Raw genomic sequence first — 26,638 nt, 5'->3', positions numbered from 1 at the left:
TATCTCTGATCCTGGGGTTTTCTATAATGTTATTGCAAAGAGAGCAATTCAGTTTATTTTATTATTATACGGAATTCTTAACGAGGTCCACATGCATGACATGTTAGTGCTCAAATCCTGGTGTATTGTGAGCTTGCCCTGATACGGAGTGCTCTGGGCATTCAGTGCTCTTATCCTTTTATGCTCTGATCTTGTAGTGGTCTCAACTCTGAGTCTCAGGTGTGCAGTTTACTTACAGTTCTGTGCTCACGGTGATTTGAACCAGAGATGTTTTGACCCTGGAGTGCTCTGATCCTGTATTGGTCTTAGCTCAGATCCTGTGGTGGTCAGTTCTCCGATCCCATGGTGGTCTGAGCTCTGATCCTGTGCTGGTCTGAGCTCTGATCCTGTGCTGGGCTGAGCTCTGATCCTGTGCTGGGCTGAGCTCTGATCCTGTGCTGGGCTGAGCTCTGATCCTGTGCTGGTCTGAGATCTGATCCTGTGCTGGTCTGAGCTCCGATCCCATGGTGGTCCGAGCTCTGATCCTGTGGTGGTTGGAGTGTGCATCCTGTGGTGATCTGACCCCCAATCCTGGGATGCTGTGATTCAGACTGCTATTATCCGAGGGCGCTCTGGTCCTAAGTCTTTGGCCCTAGTCCTGTGATGCTCAGATCTCCTCCCTCTCACCAATGTAAAGTGCTCTGATCATGAGACGCTATGAGACTGGTTTGCACTGAACCAAGAGTGCTCTCGAAGGAGGATGCTGTGAGCTCTGATCTTGGTATTGTCAGACTTCAGATCCTTGCGTGCCCTGACCTCTGACCTTGGTGTGTTGTGATGCTTTGTTGCTCTGGCCGCAAAGTCCTAAAAGCCTGGCATGCTCTGATACTGGGATGCCCTAACCATGCAGTGGTTTGATGTCTAAGCCGGGAGTGCTCTGATCTTGGGGTGCTGTGATCCTCGGGTACTGTGATCCTTGAGTGGTGTGCTCTTTACTCTGTCCCTGGGTTATCCTGATAGGTGGTGCACCAATCCTGAAGTTGCTCCATTCTGTGAAGTCCTAAACTCTGCACTCCGGTGTCCTGGCCCAAGGGGTGCTCTGATCTATGGCACCAGGGTGCCCTGATGCCAGGATTCTCTGAGTTCAGGGTGCCCTGAGCCCAAGTTGCTCTGAGTGCTTGGTGCTTTGACCTTTGCTCTTAGGGCTCCCTTGGCCTGGATGGCTCTCATCCAGGGATGCTCTGACCCTGGGGGCTTTCAGTTTGAGGTGACTTGAAATTCGTGAGCTCTGGACCTAAAGTTCTCTGATGCAGAGATGCTATGATCTCGTGATACTCTGATCCTGGGGTGAGCTGATCTGTGATCCTAGACAGATAATCTCACTAGAGGTGAGATCATCTCTCTGAGCTAGGTGCTCTCAATCTATGTCTTAGGTTCTTTGATCCATGGGTGCTCTGAGCTTCAGGAGTTTTGATCCTGGGGTCCTTTGATTTTGGGATGCTTTGGACCTGGGATATCCTGAGCCTGTGGAGATGTGAAGTTCTCCGAACCCGTGGTTCTTTGAGACGTCGAGAGTGGACTTATCTGATATTTTTATTTCCGATCCTGGTGGGCTCTAACAATTGTGGACCCTGATCCCAGATTGCATTGATGTTGTGCTGAATTGAATCTGAGGTGCTGCAAACCTGTATTACTTCAACCCTAAGGGGCTCTGACCATAGGGGGCTTCAGGCCTGGGGTACAGTATCCCTGGGATGCTGCTAGACCTGGAAGCTCTGATGTCTGGAAGGTCTCAGTTAAGATGCTGTCTTCATGAACCCTGGAGGTGTGTGATCCTTGGTTACTTTGCTCCTGGGATGCTCTGCTCATGTGTGTTATCTGGTGCTCCAATGGATAAAATTACCCTTATGATTGATTGATTATCTCTAACCCAAGGTTTTCCTCTGTTTTGAACCAAAGGGTCCCTGCCACCCGGCACTCGAAAAGAGAGATCCTGAAAGCTGTTCACCAAAGCCATGCATGGCTGGCAGGTACTGTTCTCCACATGGGCCCACACCCTCACCGAATGCCTTGTGAAAAGAGCCCGTTGGTGTAATTACCTGACCAATGGCAACAACCGGCTGGGACCAGTGCCACCAGATGGAGACGGCAGCTCAACATCAACACTTGTGGGGGAAGGTCTTGACCCAGGAAAATCTCTAAATCATTGGCCAGAAACACACCTTCTGCAATAATATATGATACTAACTTGTTGTTTTCTTCAAGCACTGCAATAACAGGTATAATTGTTACTCAGTTTAATGCCACTAAATGTACTACTTACTGAAATAAGAGAGGTTGAGTTGACTATGCTAGGACCTGCATGTCCCAGCAGATGTCAGCAGGGAGTGTTAAACTGACAGAGCTGCCTTAATACTGACTGAGTCTGAGCTATAAAGACTGTAGGGCCTACTCACAAAAGCATTTTGGAATATGTAAAGTAGTACTCCTGTAGTATTCTTTGACGCACGCTTGCATGCCTTTGTGAACTGGTACCAAAATATCTCAAAATTGACTTAAATGATACTGTTTAGGTAATAGTACTATATAATTTGCACCCTCTTTGCACTCTCATATTAGGGAGTTGGACGTTTCAGGGCCGCTTCACTAAGGCGAGTAAAAGTGTACTTCTGTTGTGCTTCTTTCAGTTTCATAAATGCTTTTGTGACTCTGCCCCACTGTTCAGTTGGAACAAATTCGCCAGTGCTGGAGGAAAAGACAGTGTTTTCACTCATCACAAGTGTTACCTGCCAGAGTCGCGCATGCCCCTCTTGCAGAGCATCCCAGAGTGGGGTGCCGCAGCACCAAACTGCATTTGGAAGAGCATGCTACTGCCAAGCTCGGCACTCAAACGCCCTTCACTGCACAAATCAAGACCGATTGCCTTTGGCCGTTCTGTGGAAGAGGCAGAAGAGCACTGAGACACTAAGATCTTCTCCAAGTCTGTCTTATATTAAAGTTTGGTGACAAGAGCCACCTCTTGTTGACCATTGAGGGCTGGATGCAATATGGCTGATCAGCAGTAAAGCCATTCACACAGAGAGGCTAAGCTATACCCAATGCAAACACTTGATAGGTTGTGAATAAAAGGTCTTACCATGCTTCAGGTTGTCCAACCACTCGCCCGTATATTGATCGCCATTTACTTCATAGACTGTGTGCCTTAGGCCAGTCTTCTGGGCCTTCTTGTCCCACTCCTTCCAAGGAGGCTCCACCAGCCGAGGGTACTTTTCCAAGGGCATTTTCCTGGCTGGAATTAAAAAGAGAAACTAATACCCTCGACCATGGTAGGACACCCCCCAGATACGCTTGCACACATTGTTTGGCCGGCTGTTCAGCCACCTGAGGTTGAAGCAGCTCCGGGGGGTTTCTTCAGACATAGCTCAAGATGAAGTAGTGGAGAGCGTGACTATTCACAGGAGCAGAGTCATGGTTGTGGGTCTAACTATACGCCTTGATTTGAGACACACGGCAACCTTCAGTAGCATACGAGGATCATATTTAGTTTAGAAGTCCATACTTAGTCCAGAGCCACCGCGCTTCTCTTGTGTCATAATGTACCTTTTGCTGCAAGGCTAGGAGTAGGCATTATCCTAGAGGTTGCACCTGCTTTAGTGCGAAACCTTTCGTGTGGTCAAATCAAGCAGAGATCCTTGCCACCTTGCCAATACCTAAACCTCCCACCTTCCCTTTGGTCATCCCTCCATCCATCTCTTTTGTTCTCCTTTACTTGATGCTACTGCTGTACACTTCTTGGTGTGTGGGTTTGTGTGTGTGCATGTTTGTTTGCCATGCCTTAGAGGGATGACATGTGTAAAAGCAGTGTGTACTCCAGGCTTTCTTATTAGAATAAATCCCAGCAGCTCTGCTTTCTAACAATCGGGTGCTGAGACTTACCATAATCCCTTGTCTCTTGGCGTTGAAGATGGCGGTATTCAGAGCCGGTTTTGCAGAACTGGCTCATAGACCCAACACCCTAGTAACATAGAGGCTTGCTCATTAAAACTGAATTGACTTCCAAGGAAACTTTGTTAAACTGTTGTATTGGCAATAATGTCCCAGTTTTGCTCTAAAGGTTCCCATGTGCCACATATCATCTTCGTCATTCAGGACCCTGGCTACAAGCCTTGTCGCAAGTGAGACCTTACATCCCTCCATCAGTTCTTGGCCGTACACCAACCTGACTGATTTTTTTTTTTTTTATTGAACTTTTTTTATTAGGGTTTTGCATGCATTTCATCACATTGAACTTTCACAGGTATAAGCGTTAATCATTTCACCACATCATCATGGACCTTTGCGTAGTCGATAGTGGGTGGGTACTGTAGTCCATTAGCTGCTGAAGTCTCCTGTTATGACCCGAAAGACATGCCTCCCACAGGTGTGTTCTGCCTGTTCCCCGTGCGTATCATCGCGGTGGTGCCTACAACTTTCGTCTCGTTCGGGGTCAGCTCTGCCTCCCCAACTTTGTCTATGCAGCGTTCTCTTCTTTCCCAGTATCACTGTCAGGTCATGTAACTAGGACAACGATGTGTGAACCGCCAACTGGGGCAACTGCCGCCTTCGGGGCGGCTTGGAAAGGGCCCTAGGGAGGGGTGGGACCCCGAAACTGGGAAAAATGGGGGGGGGGAAGGAAGCAGGGAGTGAAGCATGAGAGGGGGGGAATGGTGCGGGACTGGCGAATGAGAATTTCCCGTCGTAGATTGTGTATGGACTGATGGCAAGTGCGTGTGGTGCGCCCTCGGGCTCACCAGGGGGGAGGGGAGGGCTGGCCTACTGTTCGTGGCGACGCATGGGACTGGGTCCGTACTCGCCCTCGCGTCTAGGTGTGCTACCTGCCTAATGAGCCGTCCGCGTCCTCCACCGGTCCGGGGCGGTCGGGGGAAGCAGAAGAGGCGTGGGGGGTGGGCTGTGTCGCATCCGGGACATCTCCCGTCGCGTATTTTTGCTTAAAAAGGATGAGGAGCTGTGCCCACTCCATAGATATCGGGTGTTTGCGAGCGCCCTTCGCCTCCTCCTCCCTCAGCAGCTCCTCCTCTGCTGCTCCCCATTTGAGCACCGCACCCGCCCATGCCGGACCAGACGGCCCCTCTGGGGCCCTCCAATGCATCGCGATGTTCCTCTTCGCGAGGAGAATGGCCAAGGACATGAACTTCCATTGCACCTTCGCTATTTTCCTCCTTGGGGATATCCCCAGCGCATATTCCTCCCAGGTGGAGGCGGTCGGGATTTCGGTTGTAGCTCGAACGGCTTGGTGCACCCCTCCCCAGAAACGTTGTATGGATGGACAGGCCCAAAACATATGTTTGAAATCGGCGTCTACCAGTTGGCAACGGGGGCATTCGAATCGTGTTTCGGGGTAAAACCGGTGGAGTTTGTCCGGAGTAAGATACGCCAGGTGTAAGATATTGAATTGGATATTTTTGAATCGGACACCTTTTTGGGGGACTCCAGGGCTTTACGCCACTCTGCATCATTGAATACTCGGCCTGCATCGTCTTCCCACGTTTCCCGGAGTTTGTCCAGGGAGACGTCGGCTAGCTCTCGGATCGCTTTATATTGCCAGGTGATTAGGTCACTGCCTGCTCCCATACGCAGCACTGTGTGTAACACCGGATGCAACGGGGGTTCCCCATCGCGTGGGCTCCAGAAGCGGCCACTACTTTCCAGTATTTGCCTGTGTCTCAAGAATTGTCCTTGGGGGAGGTCATACCACTCCACCATCTGTGCGTACGTCCTCAATTGCCCCTCTTGGAACAACGCCTCCATTTCTGTGACGCCGTGGTCCGTCCACACTTGGAGGGCTCTCGCGGTGTAGTACCCGCTCCGCTGGGGGAAACCCACCAGGGGGAGTAGGGGGTAATATAGTGACTGGCCCTTCGACATGCGGTGTATCCGCATCATGCATCTGCGGGCTATGGCGACCTGGAGCGGGTGTGTGCGCGTCGGTTTAGAACCCGGCAAGAGCATTCGTCGGATCGTCGGTAGAGGCAGTCTGCCTCTCTCTGTGGTCGTCTCCTCCACGTGCCGTTCCGCCGTCCATCGGGACAGCCACTGGAGCTGTGCCGCGAGAAAGTATGATTCGAAGAACGGTGCTCCCAGGCGTCCGTCCGTTGTGGGTAGGTACAATGTGCGCAACGCTACTCGGTGCCGGCCGCCCCCCCATATCAAGGCTGCCAACAGCGTGTCTAGTTCCCGAAAGAAGGAACGCGGCGGGATTATAGGAAGGTTTGCAAAGTAGCAGAGCATTCTCGGTACCATGATCATCTTTGCAATGGCGACGCGTCCTATAGGTGCTAATGGCAGCGTCTTCCAGAACCCCACCGCCGAGCGCAGGCTAGTCAGCGCCCTTTGGTGGTTTCCCTCGAAGAGGTCTCTGGGGGAGTGGTATAGGCGCACCCCCAAATATCTGGGGGCCGCCCCCTCCCACATCAACGTCCGAGCGCCTAGTGTTATCGCCAAGGGCCCTACATGGGTACCCAAAGGGAAAATAGACGATTTTTCCCAGTTGACCCTGAGTCCCGAGGTTTCCCCGTACTCCTGCAGCGTCGTCCAGATTGACGTGAGGTCGGCCGATATATCACGGACATATATCAGAAGATCGTCCGCGTATAATGACACACAATGGGTGACGTCCGCTATGGGAATCCCCCACGCCTCCCCCTCCCGTCGCAACCTTATGGCCAGGGGCTCCATCGCCAGGGCGAAGAGGAGAGGAGAGAGGGGGCATCCCTGCCTGGTCCCGCGGGTCACCGAGAATGGAGCCGATACGAGTTTGCCGAGTCTCACTCTGGAGGTGAGGCCCCCGTACAGTAGCTGGGTATAGGCCAGCAGCACGGGCCCGACACCCACGCGTCGCAAGACCTCGAATAGGTAAGGCCACAGCAGGGTATCAAACGCCTTTTCCAGGTCCAGGACCAGACAGGCCGCCCGAGGATATCTCTCTTTCGCCTGATCCTGGACGTGGAAAAGGCGGCGCAAATTATGTGAGGTGTTACGCCGGGGAACGAACCCGCATTGGTCCGGATGCACCAATGTTGGGAGGATTTGACTGTAGCGTTCCGCTAAGATTTTCCCTAGGATCTTACAGTCAGTGTTCAGGAGCGTTATCGGCCGGTAGGAAGCCGGGAGCATGGGGTCTCTGTGTGGCTTCAAGAAGGTCACCAAGATCGACGTCCGCATCGAGTCTGGGAGCATTTTACGGGCTACCGCCTCTTCGTATATGGAGACCAGTCGCGGCGCTAACAGTGTCGCGAACGTGTGGTAGTACTCAATCGGGAATCCGACCGTACCCGGCGCCTTCCCGCGTGCTAGGGCCTTAATCGCTTGTTTCACGTCGACTGGTTTAATCTTTTTGTCTAGTTCCTTCCCGATTGTGGGGGGATCTTGGGCAGGGACGACCCGCCTAGGAAACCGACGAGGTCTCCCGAAGGTCCGACCCGCGGGGACCGGTATAAGGTCGCGTAGTACCCGTGGAAGATGTGTAGGATATCAGCCTGCGAACATTTGAGCTGCCCGTCTGGGGCCATGAGTTCTGTGATAGGGTGTGGTGTTGTGTCTTGTTTGGCTAGCCAAGCCAGGAGGGATCCCGTCCTATTCCCCTCTCTGTGTGTCCTTGCCGCGTATGCCCGAAAGTTGTATTTATGCAGGTCTCGCAGTGTTGCTGCGTGGGAGGATTTGGCCGCCGACAGTTGCGCCGCTGTGGCGTCTCCCTGATCTACCCTCTTCGAGAGTTCCGCGAGTTGGGTCTCCGCCCTCTGCAAGGCCCTGTCCAGCACTCTCCTGACCCCAACTACTTGCTGGATGCAGTGGCCTCTGGTGCTCACCTTGAATGCATCCCACTCCAACGACAGTGTGGAAGCCGTGTTGTCATTCTGTCGAAAGTGGCCCTGCATATACTCATCAAGGGTTTGGCGGAATACCGGGTCTGTGAGGCATTCCCTGGGCATCCTCCATGTTGGGATCGGGGGGTGAGGTGGTTTCCATCGGAGGACCGCAGTGTGCGCATCGTGGTCCGACACTATTCTGCCTAGATAGTCTGAGTCTTGTACTGTGGGTAAGAGCGACGTGGAGCATAGGAACCTGTCTAAACGGACCCTCAGATTGTGTGGGATCGAATGAAAGGAATAAAGCTTCGTGGTGGGGTGGTGAGTCCTCCAGATGTCTGCTAGCCCCCATCTGTCTGCCCAGCTGCGGAGGCCTGCGGCTTGCTTGTATGCTGATGAGTGGGCCTGCGTGGGGTGTGAGCGGTCTAGGTGTGGATCTAGGGTGCAATTGTAATCCCCTCCCAGGAGCCATGGGACCGACGTGTGGTGTGCTAATGTGTGTGTGAGTTTGCCCCAGTAGCCCTCCTGTTCTGTGTTGGGGGCGTATATGCTCCCTATCAGTAAGTGTTGGCCCTCTAACAGTCGCGTCAGTATCGCATAACGGCCCTCTCTGTCTACGAGTCTGCTTTGCTCTTTAAATGGCACCCCTGGTCTGATCCATACTAGTGCGCCCCTGGCAAATGCAGAGTAGGTCGTGGCACATATTATGCCTCGCCACTTTCTCTGTAGCCGGTCCACTTCCCCCGTCGTCAGATGCGTCTCTTGTAAGAGTGCTACTTGGGCCTTCTGTCTCTTGATGGAGGCATAAATAGAGTATCGCTTGCGGGCGGTATGCATTCCCCGGACATTCAGTGTCAGGAATTTTATATCCGTGTTAGGAGAGTTGTGAGACATGTTGTGGGAAGTCATGTGTATGCGTCCTTGTTGTGTTGTGGACCCCACAACCGTCGCACCCAGCCCCTCGCCCGCCACCTACCGTCCATCTGTGTACTGCACCGTCCATGAAGGCCGCTCTGGGAATGGTGAGGAGGGGATACATAGGGTAGAGGGGTAAACTGCAACAACGGTGGGAAACAGTCCCAATACTGGGGGCGCATCGTGCGAGGTGATGTGCCCAAACTGGTTGTCATAGTGAAACTTTAGTTCGTAACTGTGGGGGTGGTGGTTCTGGTGGCTGTCGACTCTCGCTCTGGTGGCTGCCCGTATATTGTTGATATCTATAAGTGTCCTGCCCGGTGTCGGGCTCCTTGGCTATTCTGCTCCATTCGGTTTGTAAGGCCGTGCGTCTTCATTTCCCCGCTGATCCTATCCGTGGACGTCTTGTCAAATGAGTGTGTCTGCGGTCTGGGGGGTCACCACGGGGGGCGTCACTGAGCCCTCCCGCGACCTAGGCGTGGCACTCCTTTCGTCGTCCGAGCTGAAGATGTGAGGGCTACGTTCTGAGTCTGATCCTCTGTCCTGGGGACTCAGAGTGGCCACCGCTTGGAGAGCCTTCCGACGCTCTGCGATGATCTGTGCTAGGTCCGGGGAGCTGGCGGTGGCAGTGCCGGTCCGCACACTAATCTGCGTGGAGGAGGCCCCCCGGGGCCGGCGACCCGGGCGCCCGGGTGTCTTTTTCTGGCGCGGGCTGGGGCTGTCTCTGGGGTGCCGTGCCTGCTGTTCCATCCATGTCGCCGCTTCTCCTGGGTCCGTAAAGAAGTGCGTCTCGCCTTCGTAGATGATCTTGAGGCGGGCCGGGAAGAGGAGCGCATATTGTATGTTTTTCAGGCGCATGGCTCGTTTCACTGCCAGAAAGGTGGCCTGTTGCTGTTGGACCGCCCGGGAGTAGTCCGGGAACAGCATGACCTGCTTGTCCTCTAGCTGCAGCCGCCCCCGCTGTCTGGCTGCTCGTAGGATAGTGTCTCGGTCCTGATAATGGAGGAGCTTGAGCAAGAAAGGGCGAGGAGGCATGCCTGGCTGTGGTCTGCGAGCCGGCACCCTGTGGGCCCCCCCACGGAGAAGAATGTGGTGAGAGCGTCTGCTGGCATGAATGTGGCTATCCAGTCGGTGATGTATTTGATCGGGTTAGGCCCCTCGATTCCTTCCGGCAAATTCATGATGCGGATGTTGCTCCGCCTGGAGCACCCTTCTAGGTCGTCCGTCTTAGTCTCCAGCGCCTTTATCCGAGTTTGGAGGTCCTGAAGCGTGTTGCCATGCTGTTGCACCTGCGGTTCCAGTGTCTGGATAGTGTGTGCGCTTTGCGCGACTTCGTCCGCCAGTTTTCTGTGGTCGGCACGAAGGAGGCCCAGGTCAGATGCCAACTCGCCGAACCTCCCCTCTATTGCCACTCTAGATTGTTCTATGGCCGCCAGGACCTGGTCTAGTTTCCTGGACGTGGGGTCATCCTTGACGGGCTCGGTGCCGTAGGGGGGTCCCGCTGACGTCGATGAGGTCATTCTAGACTGGTGCGAGGCCGGCGGCACCCCCGCTGTTTTTTGACGACCCATTGTGGGGGGGGGGGACCCTCCCCGTGTTGAAAGATGCGTCCGCTCGCTGGTGCCCACACTCGGGCTGGCCCGGTAGGCCCGTTCTCTCAGCAGGCGGGTCACTCTGGAAGGCGGTCACCTCTGGGCCGTGTCCCGCGGGCGAGCGCACCACCCGCGCCTCCCCTGGTCGTCGGCGTACCCGACTCGTGGGGCATCAGTGGCCCCCCAATGTCCACGGGCCTGCCCTGCGCTCCGTGTGGGGGTGAATGCTCCGCTGTCCCTGGGCCCCAGGAGGTGAAGTCGAGCCCGTTCCCTCGAAGCACAGAGGTTCCCCCGTGAAGCCTCACGCACCGGGCAGGTCCCTCACAGCCCGTCTGATCTCGCTGTGTCAGCACCGCAGGCCTCGCACTCCCCTCGCGCTCCCCGACCTGACGATCTCCCAGGCTCGATGGGGTGCACACGACCTGGCTCCCTCTGTGATGCGTTCCACGTCTCCCCGCCGTTCCCGCCTCCGAGCAAGCCGAGCGACTGTGCGCGGTCCGGGGCTCACCTCGCTCCTCCACCTGTGACCCGGTCCAGAGATCCGCACACCCTCTGCTGCATGTCCGCTGGTACCCGCTAGGGCTGTGGTCAGGGCCCCTCGTCCCGGGCCGCCCCCGATGGTAGCGGGCTGCTCCCTCCGCCCCCCGCCTGATGATCCGCCGTCTAGCACCCCCGGACAGTAGGTGGGGCGGGGGTCCCTTGGTATCCCCACGTAACGGACGCCCAGATCGGGGCTCACCCGCTGTGTGGTTCACTCCGTCAGGCTGCTAACACCTCCGCATGAGTCCAGCCCGGCATCCTCGGTCCGCCACGTAGCCATGGGGGGGAAGGGATCAGCGCTCTCCCGCCTCTCTGTCGCCGCAGCCGTTGGATCGTCCAGGTCACCTCCTCGGGTCCAACCTTGGCCCCACCGCCACGGGACGCCGACACGGGTGGCCGTGATAACCAGCAGGGTCGATCGTGTCACATGGGTCTCCGCAGTCCCTCTGTCTCGCCGCCGCTCCTCTCAGGCCGATCGCCCATCCGCCATCTTGTCCGCGGCCGGCTAGTGCCCGTGTGGAGCCCCCGGCACCGTCACAGCCGCGATCTCGGGGATTCGAAGCCAGTCGGAGGTGTCGCTGCGTTTGCTAGGCTCAGTCCGGCACTTTCCAGGGTCGGTGGAAGCCCGGGGCAGGTAGTACTGTCGTTTTCACGGGCCACCGAGCGGGAGCCTCAGAGAGAGGAGTCCGCCATCTTGGCTGGCTCGGCCACGCCCCCTACACCAACCTGACTGATGGTGGTTTCCAAGAGGAGTTGGACAACCTTCTTGCCTTCAAAAGCTTCCTGCCAGTCCTGCAGCTGGAAGAGGAACTGATTTGATTCTGGAAATGTATACGGCGCACGATGCAGGTCTAGTCATACAGGGGCACACAACAGACTCAGTACTAATACAGACTACTCTCTAACTTAAAGAGCTTCTAATGTTTTGGAGTCAAGCCCTGAGGATTTCAATTGAATATTAGTTCTAGAAGCAGGAAATTCCAATGGTGTGGCTCTTGCAAAATACACACCTTTTGTTGACATTGTTTTAAAAGATAACTGCAGAGTTCTTGCAGGAGACTTCAAGCTAATTATCTCCTTGTCACCAATCCCTGAGGAAGCATCACAGGGGTTAAAAGTGTGCTTAAAGTCCAGCGCCTGGATTGACCTTCTGGAAAACCATGAATTGCTCAGTGAGGTGAGATATTGAGCCAGTGACAGGGGGTGTCATGTCCAGAGGAGTTGGAAGAAATTCAGCCTTTCGAGGATGTTACACCATAATTCGGGAAATGCTGTTGAAGTCGCCATGACTAGAGAAGAAGAAGGCTCAATGCTCAAAATTTGGGATTCACAGTTGAGCAAGGACAGGATGCAGCCCTGAGCATTGGGTAACCGGCCAACCCGACAGAAGTGGACTCAAATGCTGCTGGCGGAGAGACGTCTACACGAGGACCGTTCTTGACTGAATGGGATTTTCAGATCCACCTCCTCTGGAAGAGTTGGATTTAAATCTCTTTTGCAGCTTCTCTGAGTGACCAGAGGGCGGAAAGACATAATATCTGTGCCCCCCAGACATGGAGGTTCCTCTGCCTCATGGTGCAACACGATGGAGCTGCTGCACCCAGAACAGGAGTTTTACTAAAGTAGTCATGACCATTGCACCCAGGGGTTGTGCGTGGTCCTTCGGCATGCCACTTGCTTAGCTCTTGTTCGCTCTTGTCTGTTTCTTATTTTCACCTTTCCCATTTTTGATGTTTGCTAAAAAAAAAAAACTGTTCATCTAGCCCAGTGGTTCCTAATCTGCGGTTGGTGGACCCTTGGGGTCCGCAATGCCTACCCTGGGCAAAGCAGGGCTCCCCTGGTCGTTGCTGTAACAGGGAGCTCTAGTGGCAATAAGGCGGTGTGAAAGCAGCAATGTGTGAGGGGCTTATGCACCAACGTGGACGCGATCAGGACAGTATGAAAGACAGGATAGATGAGTGATTTGCTACAGTGGGGTGCTAGCAAATAGTTTGAACTGGGTGAGTTCAATAGGACAACATGTATAGACGAGGGGATGGTATCAGGCAGGGTCAATTGATCATTACCCTTAGCAGGCTACAAATGTCCTCACTAGGCCATGACTCTTAGTGTTGTATCAGCATGACTCATGATAACATTGCTGCTAGTACTGAGTTATACAAAACACCTGTGATGAAGTACAGCCCCCTCCCCGTCAGGGACGAAACGCAGACCCTTGCAGCCCATGCAGTGCAGGGGACCCCGCAAAATTCAATAGAACCCAATCCTTCTGAGGGGTTCCACTAACCCCTAAAAACAATGAACATCTGAGAGATATGGGAGACTCGGGGCGCCTCTTTACACTCTACATGGGGACGCCATACTTTTATGTTACGCCACTGCCCATGGTCATCCATTTAAACCAACACTGGCCACACACCGAGGACTTCAACGCAGAATTTGGTCCAGAGATCCTGGTGCATTGGGCTGCCTTTGCTCTGCTCTGGGTGGGAGTCATGGCTGTACCTATGGGGAACCCACGAGGCCCGGCCATCTTTGTTGATTTTTGGCCTCCTTCACTCCCTTGCTGAGAGACAGGACAGGATGGACAGGCACCATGCTATTACATGAAATGTACAGCGTGCTTACAACATGAAAGTTAAAGGGATAGTCCCTTTTTGTCCAATAAAACAAACTTTTCTGACGTAGCAAACTTGACATTTACTTTGAGGACAGTGAGATGAGGGCCTGGGCATGGTGAACAGCAGCAGTGCTGCAAAGTGGGAATGATGGATGAATCAATGAATTGTATGTAAATGTATATACCTGCTTTGTCAGCTGGCTATTTTTCAGGGAAAGTATCTATTTACTTCCCCTTCTATGTACCTTCAAAGTAATCTGGTGTATCCTCCACGCAAACAAACATTACCACTGAGAACATGGATGTGTGTGGGGTCCTGACATTTGGACAGAGATGCAAGAACACTGGGGTGTGGACCTTGAAATGGTCTTCTGGCTGTGTGACTCTGATACAAGGACACTGAAACACAGACAACAACAATAAGAAGGGGATGCCTTCACTGACGGGTGAAGCTGGAGCGAGGGCAATGACACAAGGACACTGGCAAGGAGACCCTTGGGCACCGACACTGATCCTACAGCACTGACGTGGAAACATTTACACAGGGATACTGAAATGGGAGCTTTGAGAAAGGCACACTGGCAGACTGACATTGCACCAGGAACACTAGGACACAGGGGCATAGCAACACCAACAAAGGGATTCTGACACTGACTTTGGACACTGGGACACGGAAGCACCGACAATGATGAAATGATCCTAAGAAGCTGACATGGGACACTGACACAGGAGCTTTAACACAGAGAGGCTGACAATGGGACTGTGACACAGGTACAGTGACACTGAGACCTGGACACAGGGAGAATGGCGACAGTGCATGGCACTGAGGCACTGACTGGCATTGACAAAGGGGTATAGACACTGAGACTCTGACTGGGTGGCACAGACCTGGGGGTCCTGACGGGGGGGCTGATATGGTCACATTTTCATGGTACACTGACACAGGGACACTGCTATTTCATAAGGCGACAGTGACTTGGTGACATGTACACCGGGCTTGGCCAAAGACACACTGACTCAGGGGCCCCAACACTGAACCCTAGCACAGTCACACAGACATGGGGAACTGAACATATTGAAACATACAAACACTATCCCTGGGACAGTGAGAATGGGACATTCGCATTAGGACAATGAGACAGGGTGGAAAGGGAACAAAGGGACAAGAGGAAGATGGTGCATTTAATCCCAAACTGGCAAACACTGACAATGGGATGCTAATACTGAGACACCAACACCAGGACCTGGAAGCTGGGCCATGAGACAAAGTCACAGACTCCAGTGGTGAAAATAGGGACATGGGCTTCAGCACAAACAAGGCTATGGCAACAGCAAAATGCCACAATTCATTAAATTAATGCCAGATGTTGCACTTTACAAATACAACTCTTTTGCTAGTGGAAATAATAAACTGAAGTAACCAGGAGTGCAGCCATGTGGAGGATACACAAATGTCTCATTCTCCGATCCTGTTTGCAAAGTCTGGCTTTCCCTCAACCTTCCTGCATATATTGATACTTCACTGGACATCTCAAGACAGAACAAGCATTTGCAATGCAATAGGTCTCGCATTTATAAGAGTTTGAGCTATTGGCATTGTAAAATTACAATGCCTTTTATTTATGCTTTGGTTTTAAAACAAATAAAAGGCATTGTCATTTACAATGTCAGTAGCATAAACTCGCATAAAAGCAGTGTGTGGAGTGCAGCAGTGTGCGGCGTGCAGCAGTGTGCGGCGTGCAGCAGCTTGTGGCGTGCAGCAGCGTGTGGCGTGCAGCAGCGTGTGGCGTGCAGCAGCGTGTGGCGTGCAGCAGCGTGTGGCGTGCAGCGGCTTGCAGCGGTGTGCGGCATGCAGCAGTGTGCGGCATGCAGCAGTGTGCTGCGTGCAGCAGTGTCGTGCAGCATGCAGCAGTGAGTAATGCAGCAGTGTGCAGCAGTGTGTGGCGTGCAGCAGTGTGCGGCATTGTGCGGCGTGCAGCATTGTGCGGCGTGCAGCATTGTGCGGCGTGCAGCATTGTGCGGCGTGCAGCAGTGTGCGGTGTGCAGCAGTGTGCGGTGTGCAGCAGTGTGCGGTGTGCAGCAGTGTGCGGCGTGCAGCGGCATGCAGCAGTGTGTGGCGTGCAGCAGTGTGTGGCATGCAGCAGTGTTTCGTGTAGCAGTGTGAGGCATGCAGCAGTGTGTGGCGTGCAGCAGTGTGTGGCATGCAGCAGTGTGCGGCATGCAGCAGTGTGTGGCGTGCAGCAGTGTGTGGCGTGCAGCAGTGTGTGGCGTGCAGCGGCATGCAGCAGTGTGTGGCGTGCAGCAGTGTGCGGCGTGCAGCAGTGTGCGGCGTGCAGCAGTGTGTGGCATGCAGCAGTGTTTCGTGTAGCAGTGTGCGGCATGCAGCAGTGTGCGGCGTGCAGCAGTGTGTAATGCAGCAGTGTGCGCAGCATTGTGCAGCGTGCGGTAGTGTGCGGCGTGCAGCAGTGTGCAGCGTGCAGCAGTGTGTGGAGTGCAGCAGTGTGTGGCGTGCAGCAGTGTTTCATGTAGCATTGTGCGCCGTTCAGCAGTGTGTGGCATGCAGCAGTGTGTGGTGTGCAGCAGTGTGTGGCGTGCAGCAGTGTGCGGCGTGCAGCGGCGTGCAGCGGCATGCAGCAGTGTGTGGCGTGCAGCAGTGTGTGGCGTGCAGCAGTGTGTGGCGTGCAGCAGTGTGCGGCGTGCAGCTGTGTGCGGCGTGCAGCGGCATGCAGCAGTGTGCGGCGTGCAGCAGTGTGCGGCGTGCAGCAGTGTGAGGCGTGCAGCAGTGTGTGGCGTGCAGCAGTGTGTGGCGTGCAGCAGTGTGTGGCGAGCAGCGGCGTGCAGCATGCAGCAGTGTGTGGCGTGCAGCAGTGTGTGGCGTGAAGCAGTGTGCGGCGTGCAACAGTGTGTGGCGTGCAGCAGTGTGTGGCGTGCAGCAGTGTGCGGCGTGCAGCAGTGTGCAGCAGTGTGCGGCGTGCAGCAGTGTGCGGCGTGCAGCAGTGTGAGGCGTGCAGCAGTGTGTGGCGTGCAGTAGTGTGTGGCGTGCAGCAGTGTGTGGCGTGCAGCGGCGTGCAGCAGTGTGCGGCATGCAGCAGTGTGTGGCGTGCAGCAGTGTGCGCCGTTCAGCAGTGTGTGGCGTGCAGCAGTGTGTGGCGTGCAGCAGTGTGTGGCGTGCAGCAGTGTGTGGCGTGCAGCAGTGTGCGGCGTGCAGCAGTGTGCGGCGTGCAGCGGCATGCAGCAGTGTGTGGCGTGCAGCAGTGTGTGGCATGCAGCAGTGTGTGGCGTGCAGCAGTGTGCGGCGTGCAGCAGTGTGCGGCGTGCAGCGGCATGCAGCAGTGTGCGGCGTGCAGCAGTGTGCGGCGTGCATTAGTGTGAGGCGTGCAGCAGTGTGTGGCGTGCAGCAGTGTGTGGCGTGCAGCAGTGTGTGGCGTGCAGCAGTGTGTGGCGTGCAGCAGTGTGCGGCGTGCAGCAGTGTGCGGCGTGCAGCGGCATGCAGCAGTGTGCGGCGTGCAGCAGTGTGCGGCGTGCAGCAGTGTGCGGCGTGCAGCAGTGTGAGGCGTGCAGCAGTGTGTGGCGTGCAGCAGTGTGTGGCGTGCAGCAGTGTGTGGCATGCAGCAGTGTGCGGCGTGCAGCAGTGTGTGGCGTGCAGCAGTGTGCGGCGTGCAGCAGTGTGCGGCGTGCAGCGGCATGCAGCAGTGTGCGGCGTGCAGCAGTGTGCGGCGTGCAGCAGTGTGAGGCGTGCAGCAGTGTGTGGCGTGCAGCAGTGTGTGGCGTGGAGCAGTGTGTGGCGTGCAGCAGCGTGCAGCAGTGTGCGGCATGCAGCAGTGTGTGGCATGCAGCAGTGTGTGGCGTGCAGCAGTGTGCGCCGTTCAGCAGTGTGTGGCGTGCAGCAGTGTGTGGTGTGCAGCAGTGTGTGGCGTGCAGCAGTGTGCGGCGTGCAGCAGTGTGCGGCGTGCAGCGGCATGCAGCAGTGTGTGGCGTGCAGCAGTGTGTGGCATGCAGCAGTGTGTGGCGTGCAGCAGTGTGCGGCGTGCAGCAGTGTGCGGCGTGCAGCGGCATGCAGCAGTGTGCGGCGTGCAGCAGTGTGAGGCGTGCAGCAGTGTGAGGCGTGCAGCAGTGTGTGGCGTGCAGCAGTGTGTGGCGTGCAGCAGTGTGTGGCATGCAGCGGCGTGCAGCAGTGTGCGGCGTGCAGCAGTGTGCGGCGTGCAGCAGTGTGAGGCGTGCAGCAGTGTGTGGCGTGCAGCAGTGTGTGGCGTGCAGCAGTGTGTGGCATGCAGCAGTGTGCGGCGTGCAGCAGTGTGTGGCGTGCAGCAGTGTGCGGCGTGCAGCAGTGTGCGGCGTGCAGCGGCATGCAGCAGTGTGCGGCGTGCAGCAGTGTGCGGCGTGCAGCAGTGTGAGGCGTGCAGCAGTGTGTGGCGTGCAGCAGTGTGTGGCGTGGAGCAGTGTGTGGCGTGCAGCAGCGTGCAGCAGTGTGCGGCATGCAGCAGTGTGTGGCATGCAGCAGTGTGTGGCGTGCAGCAGTGTGCGCCGTTCAGCAGTGTGTGGCGTGCAGCAGTGTGTGGTGTGCAGCAGTGTGTGGCGTGCAGCAGTGTGCGGCGTGCAGCAGTGTGCGGCGTGCAGCGGCATGCAGCAGTGTGTGGCGTGCAGCAGTGTGTGGCATGCAGCAGTGTGTGGCGTGCAGCAGTGTGCGGCGTGCAGCAGTGTGCGGCGTGCAGCGGCATGCAGCAGTGTGCGGCGTGCAGCAGTGTGAGGCGTGCAGCAGTGTGAGGCGTGCAGCAGTGTGTGGCGTGCAGCAGTGTGTGGCGTGCAGCAGTGTGTGGCATGCAGCGGCGTGCAGCAGTGTGCGGCATGCAGCAGTGTGTGGCGTGCAGCAGTGTGTGGCGTGCAGCAGTGTGTGGCGTGCAGCAGTGTGCGGCGTGCAGCAGTGTGCGGCGTGCAGCGGCATGCAGCAGTGTGCGGCGTGCAGCAGTGTGCGGCGTGCATTAGTGTGAGGCGTGCAGCAGTGTGTGGCGTGCAGCAGTGTGTGGCGTGCAGCAGTGTGTGGCGTGCAGCAGTGTGTGGCGTGCAGCAGTGTGCGGCGTGCAGCAGTGTGCGGCGTGCAGCGGCATGCAGCAGTGTGCGGCGTGCAGCAGTGTGCGGCGTGCAGCAGTGTGCGGCGTGCAGCAGTGTGAGGCGTGCAGCAGTGTGTGGCGTGCAGCAGTGTGTGGCATGCAGCAGTGTGTGGCATGCAGCAGTGTGCGGCGTGCAGCAGTGTGTGGCGTGCAGCAGTGTGCGGCGTGCAGCAGTGTGCGGCGTGCAGCGGCATGCAGCAGTGTGCGGCGTGCAGCAGTGTGCGGCGTGCAGCAGAGTGAGGCGTGCAGCAGTGTGTGGCGTGCAGCAGTGTGTGGCGTGGAGCAGTGTGTGGCGTGCAGCAGCGTGCAGCAGTGTGCGGCATGCAGCAGTGTGTGGCATGCAGCAGTGTGTGGCGTGCAGCAGTGTGCGCCGTTCAGCAGTGTGTGGCGTGCAGCAGTGTGTGGTGTGCAGCAGTGTGTGGCGTGCAGCAGTGTGCGGCGTGCAGCAGTGTGCGGCGTGCAGCGGCATTGTGAGAAGTTGGCCTGGTATATGATGCTCACTAGTTAAAGTGATCACCTTGTACCATGCCAAGCAACCCTTATGGTGTGGTTGTAAGTCAACCTTTTCGGACTAGCTGCCCTAGTGGTAGCGTAGGCTAAGCAGTCTTTGAGGCTAAACTCGTGAAGCGTGTTAAGCCAGCTGTTTTACCAAATGCAACCCCCTTTTATACCAATGACAGGACACCACACAGATATATATTCAAAATATATATGTATTTATTTATCAAAGTAACCCCTAGTCTCTTTATGAGCACAGGAGCACAAATCGTCAAACAAGATTATCACAGAATACACAGAAGTTGCACTTTATATGGATAGGCCCTGGTGGCCACTCAAACCATATACTAAAATAGTGGTATAAGTACCACGAACAGAAAAGGGAAAAGGCCTAGGGCCTCTAGAATCGCTGGGCCTACAAGGAGCTAACGTCAGTTAGTGACCAGGAGGTCCACGGGTGGCGTGTGCAGAGCAAATAGTCACACGCGTGCTCCCATAGGTTTCAATGGGTGCGTAAAAAGTACAAAGTTACTGCAAAAGGAATCTTCCGGATGACCTAGGAACTTAAGATTTGGAACACAGGCACTAGAGATGTATTACTACACTTGGGCACAGGTGTGCCAGCTTTACCTCACCCACAGGAAGCGGGTGCATAGGCCTCGAAGTGCGTCGGGTTTCTTCTATCTGTTCCGTGGAGCTTGAAGACAAAGATGCTGCAGGCGGTCGGTCCGGGAGAGATGCAGTGGATCCAAGAGTGGATCGGAGATGTTGAAGACCTGTAAGCAGAGGGGACAGTGTTCACAGTCACTAGCCAGTGACCAGCGTGGCACCAGGTGGGTACCAGGCGATGTCGGGTGCAAACAGGTGATGAGGGGTAGCTTGTCTCCGCAGCCACGTGGTCCCTGAAGGTCGACGACGTCCAGGAGTCGGCTCACGAGCTGTCCCACGCAGGCTCTCGCTGTCGGCGGTGTCGGCGACTTGATCGAAGCAAACAAGCCTTGGCAAAAGCAATTGCAGGAGGATTCGGAAATCAGCTGTTGGTTCTGACCAGCAAGGTCAGAGGGATTGCTCCTTTGGAGGGGAGCAAGGGCCAGTCTGGAGCAACCAGACCAGCGGTGTTTGTCGTAGATTTCGTCGCCAAGATGGCCACTAGCCAGCGGGCCAGCAACCGGTTAGGCGCGTCGAGTGGCAAAATGCAGAAGGGCCCCACGCAGATCGTGGAGATGCTGGAGGGCTCACCTTTGGTGCAGATGCTGCTCGAGGGTTGGGCTTCTCAGGACCCAAAGCACAACTTGGAGGGAGCCTCGGTTGTTGCACTGGTCAGCTTGTCGTAGTCGTTCCAAGATGGCTGGCTCCACGTGTCTCGGTGCCTCCACGGGTCTCCTCTTTGCAGGGACTGTGGATCGGGCAGTGAGAGGTCTGGAGGTCCAGGTCTTGTCAGTCTCTGGGCTCGGGCTCCGGCGGGAGGCGGCGGCAAAGCAGACGGTGATTCGCTGGATGGTGCTTGCGTTAGCAAGGTGGTCACTCCCTGACCACAGGGGAGATTTTCTTCAGTCTTCTGTGCAGCAGAATGTCGAAGTTCCCGTCTTCTTCTTAGTTTCAAGTTGATTCCAGGATGTCTGAAGTCTTAGGACACAGCTCCTACCTTTATTCGGATTCTAGGGGCCGGACTACCTGCTAGGTCCCTCCCTAAGGGTGGGACCAGGAAGGGGGGTGGTTACACCCCCAATCCTTTGTCCAGCTCGCCCCAGGCCCGGGACTGGTGTGCCCCAGGACCGGTTTGAACTGGCATATGCACCGAGGCTCCTTGTGAGCCACAGGCATGTCTGGTTTCTTTCAAGCCCTACCTGACCAATACACAAAATCCTGTCTGGGGTGGTGCACGCACCTCCCCTGGCAGGAAACCCTTTGTCCACACCTCCCAAGCTGGAAGGACTCCCAGCAGCAGGAGGGCAGACTTGTGTCTGTGGTGGCAGCATCCATTTTGTGGAGCTGAGGCTATGTCTGATTTTACCCGGGTTTCAGGTACTGTACATGTCGTGTCCCTCTAGAAGGGTGGAATGCTAACCCCGTCGCCAGAATTGGCGAGGGGTTAGTATTCCAATTCGTATGACACCTTACTCGACATGTTTTGATAAAGCCAAACCAAAGTTAGCATTTAACCGCGAGGTTCATAATGCACTTAAGAGTATATGGTATGACGATATCTGGAAACAGTAGAAGGAAGTTGTTCCGACCACTGCAGACAGGCTCAGCTCATGCCAGAGCACCATCTCACATGGAACCAAGCACTCTGCCTTCAGGATTGTTAAGGCCTGCCATAGGAGTGACTTATAGGTTACCAGGTGTCCCATTTAAGGTTAGGTATAGGTATACTACACCTAAGTAAGAGGTGATTACACCAACTTACCCCAGCTGAGTGATCAGCCAGTTGTGTCAAATTGTTAGGCCAAGCCTGGGGTGGCATAATACATGCTGCAGCCCTTGGCAGGCCTTGGGTACACCAATGCCCTGGGTACCTAGTGTACACTGGTACAGGGGCTGACAGGGTGATCCAACCAATTGGGTATGTACCTAGGGTACATGGAGTCCATTTTACAGAGAGAGCAGATAGCCTGAGAGCCTGAATGGCAGGATCTCAGGCCAACTAAGTCGAAAAACCAGCTAGACACTAGGCAAAAATTTGGGGGTAACCATAGTCAGATATCCACCTTCCTACACAACCCCCCCCCAAACGAAGGGAGATAAGGCTGACCTTGACCAGGTAAGCCTATATTGCCCAAGTGGCCATATAAGGAGGAACCAGCACTGGCATGGTTACCCCCTGTCTCATGGTCCACTAAGCAATCCCTCACCCTAAGGGTATCAGAGGGTCTCCACCATAGGGAATCTCTACCTGTGGTGTGTCTTGGCAAAGTAAAAGGCTGGTGTTGAGATGGAGTACTGAAGTGAGTGTCCTCAAAGTGAGGCCTCAGCTTCCTCCAATCATCCTCCACCATGGATGCCTTTCTTTCTTTAACTGAGTTGCACTGTGCTCTCAGGGTCAGCCTCTGGCTACCTAAAGCTGGAGGCTGGGTCCCTTTTGTGGGCTTACTGGAGGGACAGGTCAGGTTTGGGGCCCTAAGGTCCCATGTTTGCCTGTGCCCAACAGAATCCCCCTGGGGGAGGTCCCTAACTACCTGTAAAGGAGATCCCTCAGGAATGTTTTTACCCATCACCTGACTAGGGCTACTAGCCAGGCAATCCTCATTCTTTTGATGGGGGGGTTCTTGTGGACAGGGGCCCTCTGGGGGTCCACTGGCCTCCCTGACCTCTGCAGCCCTGGGCTGACTGAGGCAGGGTAGAGAGAGGCAGGCTACCTGCACCAGACTGGATCCCACCTTGGAAGGGGCCACTGACATCAGAGGCTCTGCCAGGCCAGGCCTGGCTACCTCTGGGGCAGTTCCTTCACAAGGGGTGAGGTCAGATCCCTGAGGAGGCTGACCTTTTCCTAATGTCTGGGGAGAGGGAGACTTTTCTTCCTCCCCACTACTCTCAGTTTGTGTGGAGTGATCCATTGTTTCAGGCTTCACTACACCTATGTCAGTCTGAGTATAGGCTGAGACCATTACAGCCTTGCCAACCTTTTCAGGGGGGCACTCAGTTTGTGTTTGAGCTGTGACTGTCACAGCTCTGCCAGTCCCTACAGGGAAGTCTGTCTGTGCCTGGGCTGTGGCTACCACTGCCCTTCCAACCTTTTCAGGGAGGAAATCTATTTGGACAGGGGTTGTGAATGGCACAACCCCCCTACCCTTTTGTGAAAGGCCTACCATTTTAGAATGGGTGTCTTGTTCAACTCCAGCCCAAGCTGAGAGTTCTAAGTCATTCCCCAGTAAGCAGTCTACAGGCAAGGTTGGGGACACTGCTACCCTTTTAGGGCCAGTGACCCCTCCCCAGCTGAGACATACCTCTGCCATGGGATGACTGTTCTGTTTGCCATCAATGTTAGTCACCTGGTAGGAGAAACCGGGCAAAAGCTGCTCAGAGGGAACTAGCCAATGGGCCACCATTGTGATGCTAGCCCCAGTGTCTCTGTAGGCCTCAGCTTTTGTACCATTGATGTAGGGCTCCTGTCTGTACCTACCCAAAGTGTTGGGACAGGCAGTGAAGTTGGCAAACCCCATGCCACCATCACAGACAAGAGTGGTTGCTGTAGGGGAATTGGCTAAGCCAGGGTCCCCCTGTGTTCCCCAAGTAAACCCACCCAGATTTCTGGGGGCACTCCCACCACCTGGGGGATTACTGCTGACAGTAATAGGTGGTGTGACAGGAGTAATTGGAGGAACAGTTTTGTTTTTAGCCCTTGGGCAACCGCTGTCAGTTTTCCAATGCCCAGGAGTTTTACACTCATGGCAGTAGGGCTTTTTAGCTGTGGTAGAGGAGGGAGCTTGGGACCCACCACCCTGTGTGGAGTTTTGGGGCCCTGAGGAAGGTTTCTCTTTTTCTTTATCCCCACCCTTCTCTTGAGGCTTGGTGGTATCTTTCTTTTGGTCACCACCCTGGTTTTTAGGCCTGATCCTGGTCCTGACCCATTTATCTGCCCTCTTTCCCAATTCTTGGGGAGAGGTCAAATCTGAGTCTACCAGGTGTTGATGGAGAAGCTGGTTTTGACAATTACTTAAAATCTGCTCTCTCATCATCAAATTGTACAATCCTGTATAATCAGACACCTTACTTCCCAGCAACCAACCCTCCAAAGCCTTAGTGGCACATTCCACATATTCAGACCAGTCCTGAGTCTGTGTCTTCTGGGTGTCTCTGAACATTAACCTGTACTGTTCAGTGGTTAAGCCTAACCCATCAACTAGGACACTCTTCAGGACTCTGTAATTTCTGACATCCTCTTCTCTAACAGTGAGGAGTCTATCTCTGCCTCTCCCCTCAAAGGAGAGCCATAAGATTGCTGCCCACTGGTCTTCAGGAACCTGCTGCACTTTGCAGGCTCTCTCAAGAGCAGTCATCCATTTGTGGATGTCATCCCCACTTTTGTAGGGGGGCACAATCTTGGACAGGTTCCTATTGTCAAAGACCCTATCTTTGTCCCTAGGGACATTGCTGCCACCAGTGGGTATAGACCCACTCTCTCTATGCTGCCTAGCCTTGCTCAGTTTTTCTTCCATCAGGGCTACTTCTAGCTCCTGCTTCCTGATCCTCAGCTGGGCTTCCTGCATTCTGGCCTCATGTTCCCTCCTCTGAGGGGTGGTCAGTCTCCTTCTGGAGTGACCTTGAGAGCCTCTAGAGCCATGGGAAGCATTGGAGTCACCTGAGCGATTCCTTTGCCTTCCAAGCCCTGTGTTAAGTCCACTGGGGAGATCCAATGGGGTGAACCCACTGTCAGTCCCCAATAGCCTTAGTTTAGCTGGGCCAAGTATAACACTTGGCACTGGGCTAGTTCTCCCTTCATCCCCACTCACATCTGTATCCCCATCACTTTCTTCCTCTGTGGTAGGCATCCCATCTAAGGGGTGACTATTGAAAGGGGGTACCTCTGTGGCATCTTCAGAAGGGGGGCCTCCTGTTCCTGACCCTAAGGGGGCTAACTGGGAAGCTTTCCTGAGTTCTCTCTGATTCTCATCATTTTGTAAGAGTTCTCTGAGCTCAGCAGAGGTAGGGTTCTTGGGCTGTTTAAGGCCTCTAAGAGTTGCCAAATGCCTGAGCTCATTCTGGTTAAGGGTAGCAAAGCTGGATGTTGCCCTCTGGGGGTCACTCTCAACAGAGATGGGTACAGTGGACCCCTCTGCCCCGGCCATTGCTCTTAAGTGTGGGTGGATGTGTTGCAATCTACCTACACTTGGGTTTACCTACTAAACCTATCTAGTAGTTGTAGTCAGGGTGTGCTACTCCCTTTGCTCTACAACAACTAAGTTCAGTAGAACTTATGTATATCTAATCTTGTTTTATATGTACCTACAGGTACCTATGTGATCTTTCAATTGGTAACCAAGAGATTACAATGGTAAAACACAGCAAGCTCAAATCCCACCGCTGCTCACCAATGTGAGAAGTTGGCCTGGTATATGATGCTCACTAGTTAAAGTGATCACCTTGTACCATGCCAAGCAACCCTTATGGTGTGGTTGTAAGTCAACCTTTTCGGACTAGCTGCCCTAGTGGTAGCGTAGGCTAAGCAGTCTTTGAGGCTAAACTCGTGAAGCGTGTTAAGCCAGCTGTTTTACCAAATGCAACCCCCTTTTATACCAATGACAGGACACCACACAGATATATATTCAAAATATATATGTATTTATTTATCAAAGTAACCCCTAGTCTCTTTATGAGCACAGGAGCACAAATCGTCAAACAAGATTATCACAGAATACACAGAAGTTGCACTTTATATGGATAGGCCCTGGTGGCCACTCAAACCATATACTAAAATAGTGGTATAAGTACCACGAACAGAAAAGGGAAAAGGCCTAGGGCCTCTAGAATCGCTGGGCCTACAAGGAGCTAACGTCAGTTAGTGACCAGGAGGTCCACGGGTGGCGTGTGCAGAGCAAATAGTCACACGCGTGCTCCCATAGGTTTCAATGGGTGCGTAAAAAGTACAAAGTTACTGCAAAAGGAATCTTCCGGATGACCTAGGAACTTAAGATTTGGAACACAGGCACTAGAGATGTATTACTACACTTGGGCACAGGTGTGCCAGCTTTACCTCACCCACAGGAAGCGGGTGCATAGGCCTCGAAGTGCGTCGGGTTTCTTCTATCTGTTCCGTGGAGCTTGAAGACAAAGATGCTGCAGGCGGTCGGTCCGGGAGAGATGCAGTGGATCCAAGAGTGGATCGGAGATGTTGAAGACCTGTAAGCAGAGGGGACAGTGTTCACAGTCACTAGCCAGTGACCAGCGTGGCACCAGGTGGGTACCAGGCGATGTCGGGTGCAAACAGGTGATGAGGGGTAGCTTGTCTCCGCAGCCACGTGGTCCCTGAAGGTCGACGACGTCCAGGAGTCGGCTCACGAGCTGTCCCACGCAGGCTCTCGCTGTCGGCGGTGTCGGCGACTTGATCGAAGCAAACAAGCCTTGGCAAAAGCAATTGCAGGAGGATTCGGAAATCAGCTGTTGGTTCTGACCAGCAAGGTCAGAGGGATTGCTCCTTTGGAGGGGAGCAAGGGCCAGTCTGGAGCAACCAGACCAGCGGTGTTTGTCGTAGATTTCGTCGCCAAGATGGCCACTAGCCAGCGGGCCAGCAACCGGTTAGGCGCGTCGAGTGGCAAAATGCAGAAGGGCCCCACGCAGATCGTGGAGATGCTGGAGGGCTCACCTTTGGTGCAGATGCTGCTCGAGGGTTGGGCTTCTCAGGACCCAAAGCACAACTTGGAGGGAGCCTCGGTTGTTGCACTGGTCAGCTTGTCGTAGTCGTTCCAAGATGGCTGGCTCCACGTGTCTCGGTGCCTCCACGGGTCTCCTCTTTGCAGGGACTGTGGATCGGGCAGTGAGAGGTCTGGAGGTCCAGGTCTTGTCAGTCTCTGGGCTCGGGCT

At 54.7% G+C, this 26,638-nt stretch overlaps 1 protein-coding gene across 1 annotated transcript in view; it reads right to left on the bottom strand.

Annotated features, from left to right (window-relative positions):
• Positions 1-26,638, bottom strand: part of MORN3 (MORN repeat containing 3) — a 273,245-nt gene that overhangs the window by 201,869 nt on the left and 44,738 nt on the right. The window contains exon 2 of the mRNA XM_085636381.1: positions 3,116-3,268. Within this exon, the coding sequence (XP_085492507.1) occupies positions 3,116-3,260 (145 nt within the window). The 5' untranslated portion in view covers positions 3,261-3,268. The remainder of the gene's footprint in view (positions 1-3,115; positions 3,269-26,638) is intronic.

The sequence above is a fragment of the Triturus cristatus genome, chromosome 11 (genome assembly GCF_964204655.1).
Source record: "Triturus cristatus chromosome 11, aTriCri1.1, whole genome shotgun sequence".
Classification (NCBI taxonomy): domain Eukaryota; kingdom Metazoa; phylum Chordata; class Amphibia; order Caudata; family Salamandridae; genus Triturus; species Triturus cristatus.
Note: the sequence above shows the minus strand (reverse complement) of the source record. Positions and strands in the feature narration are given on the sequence as shown.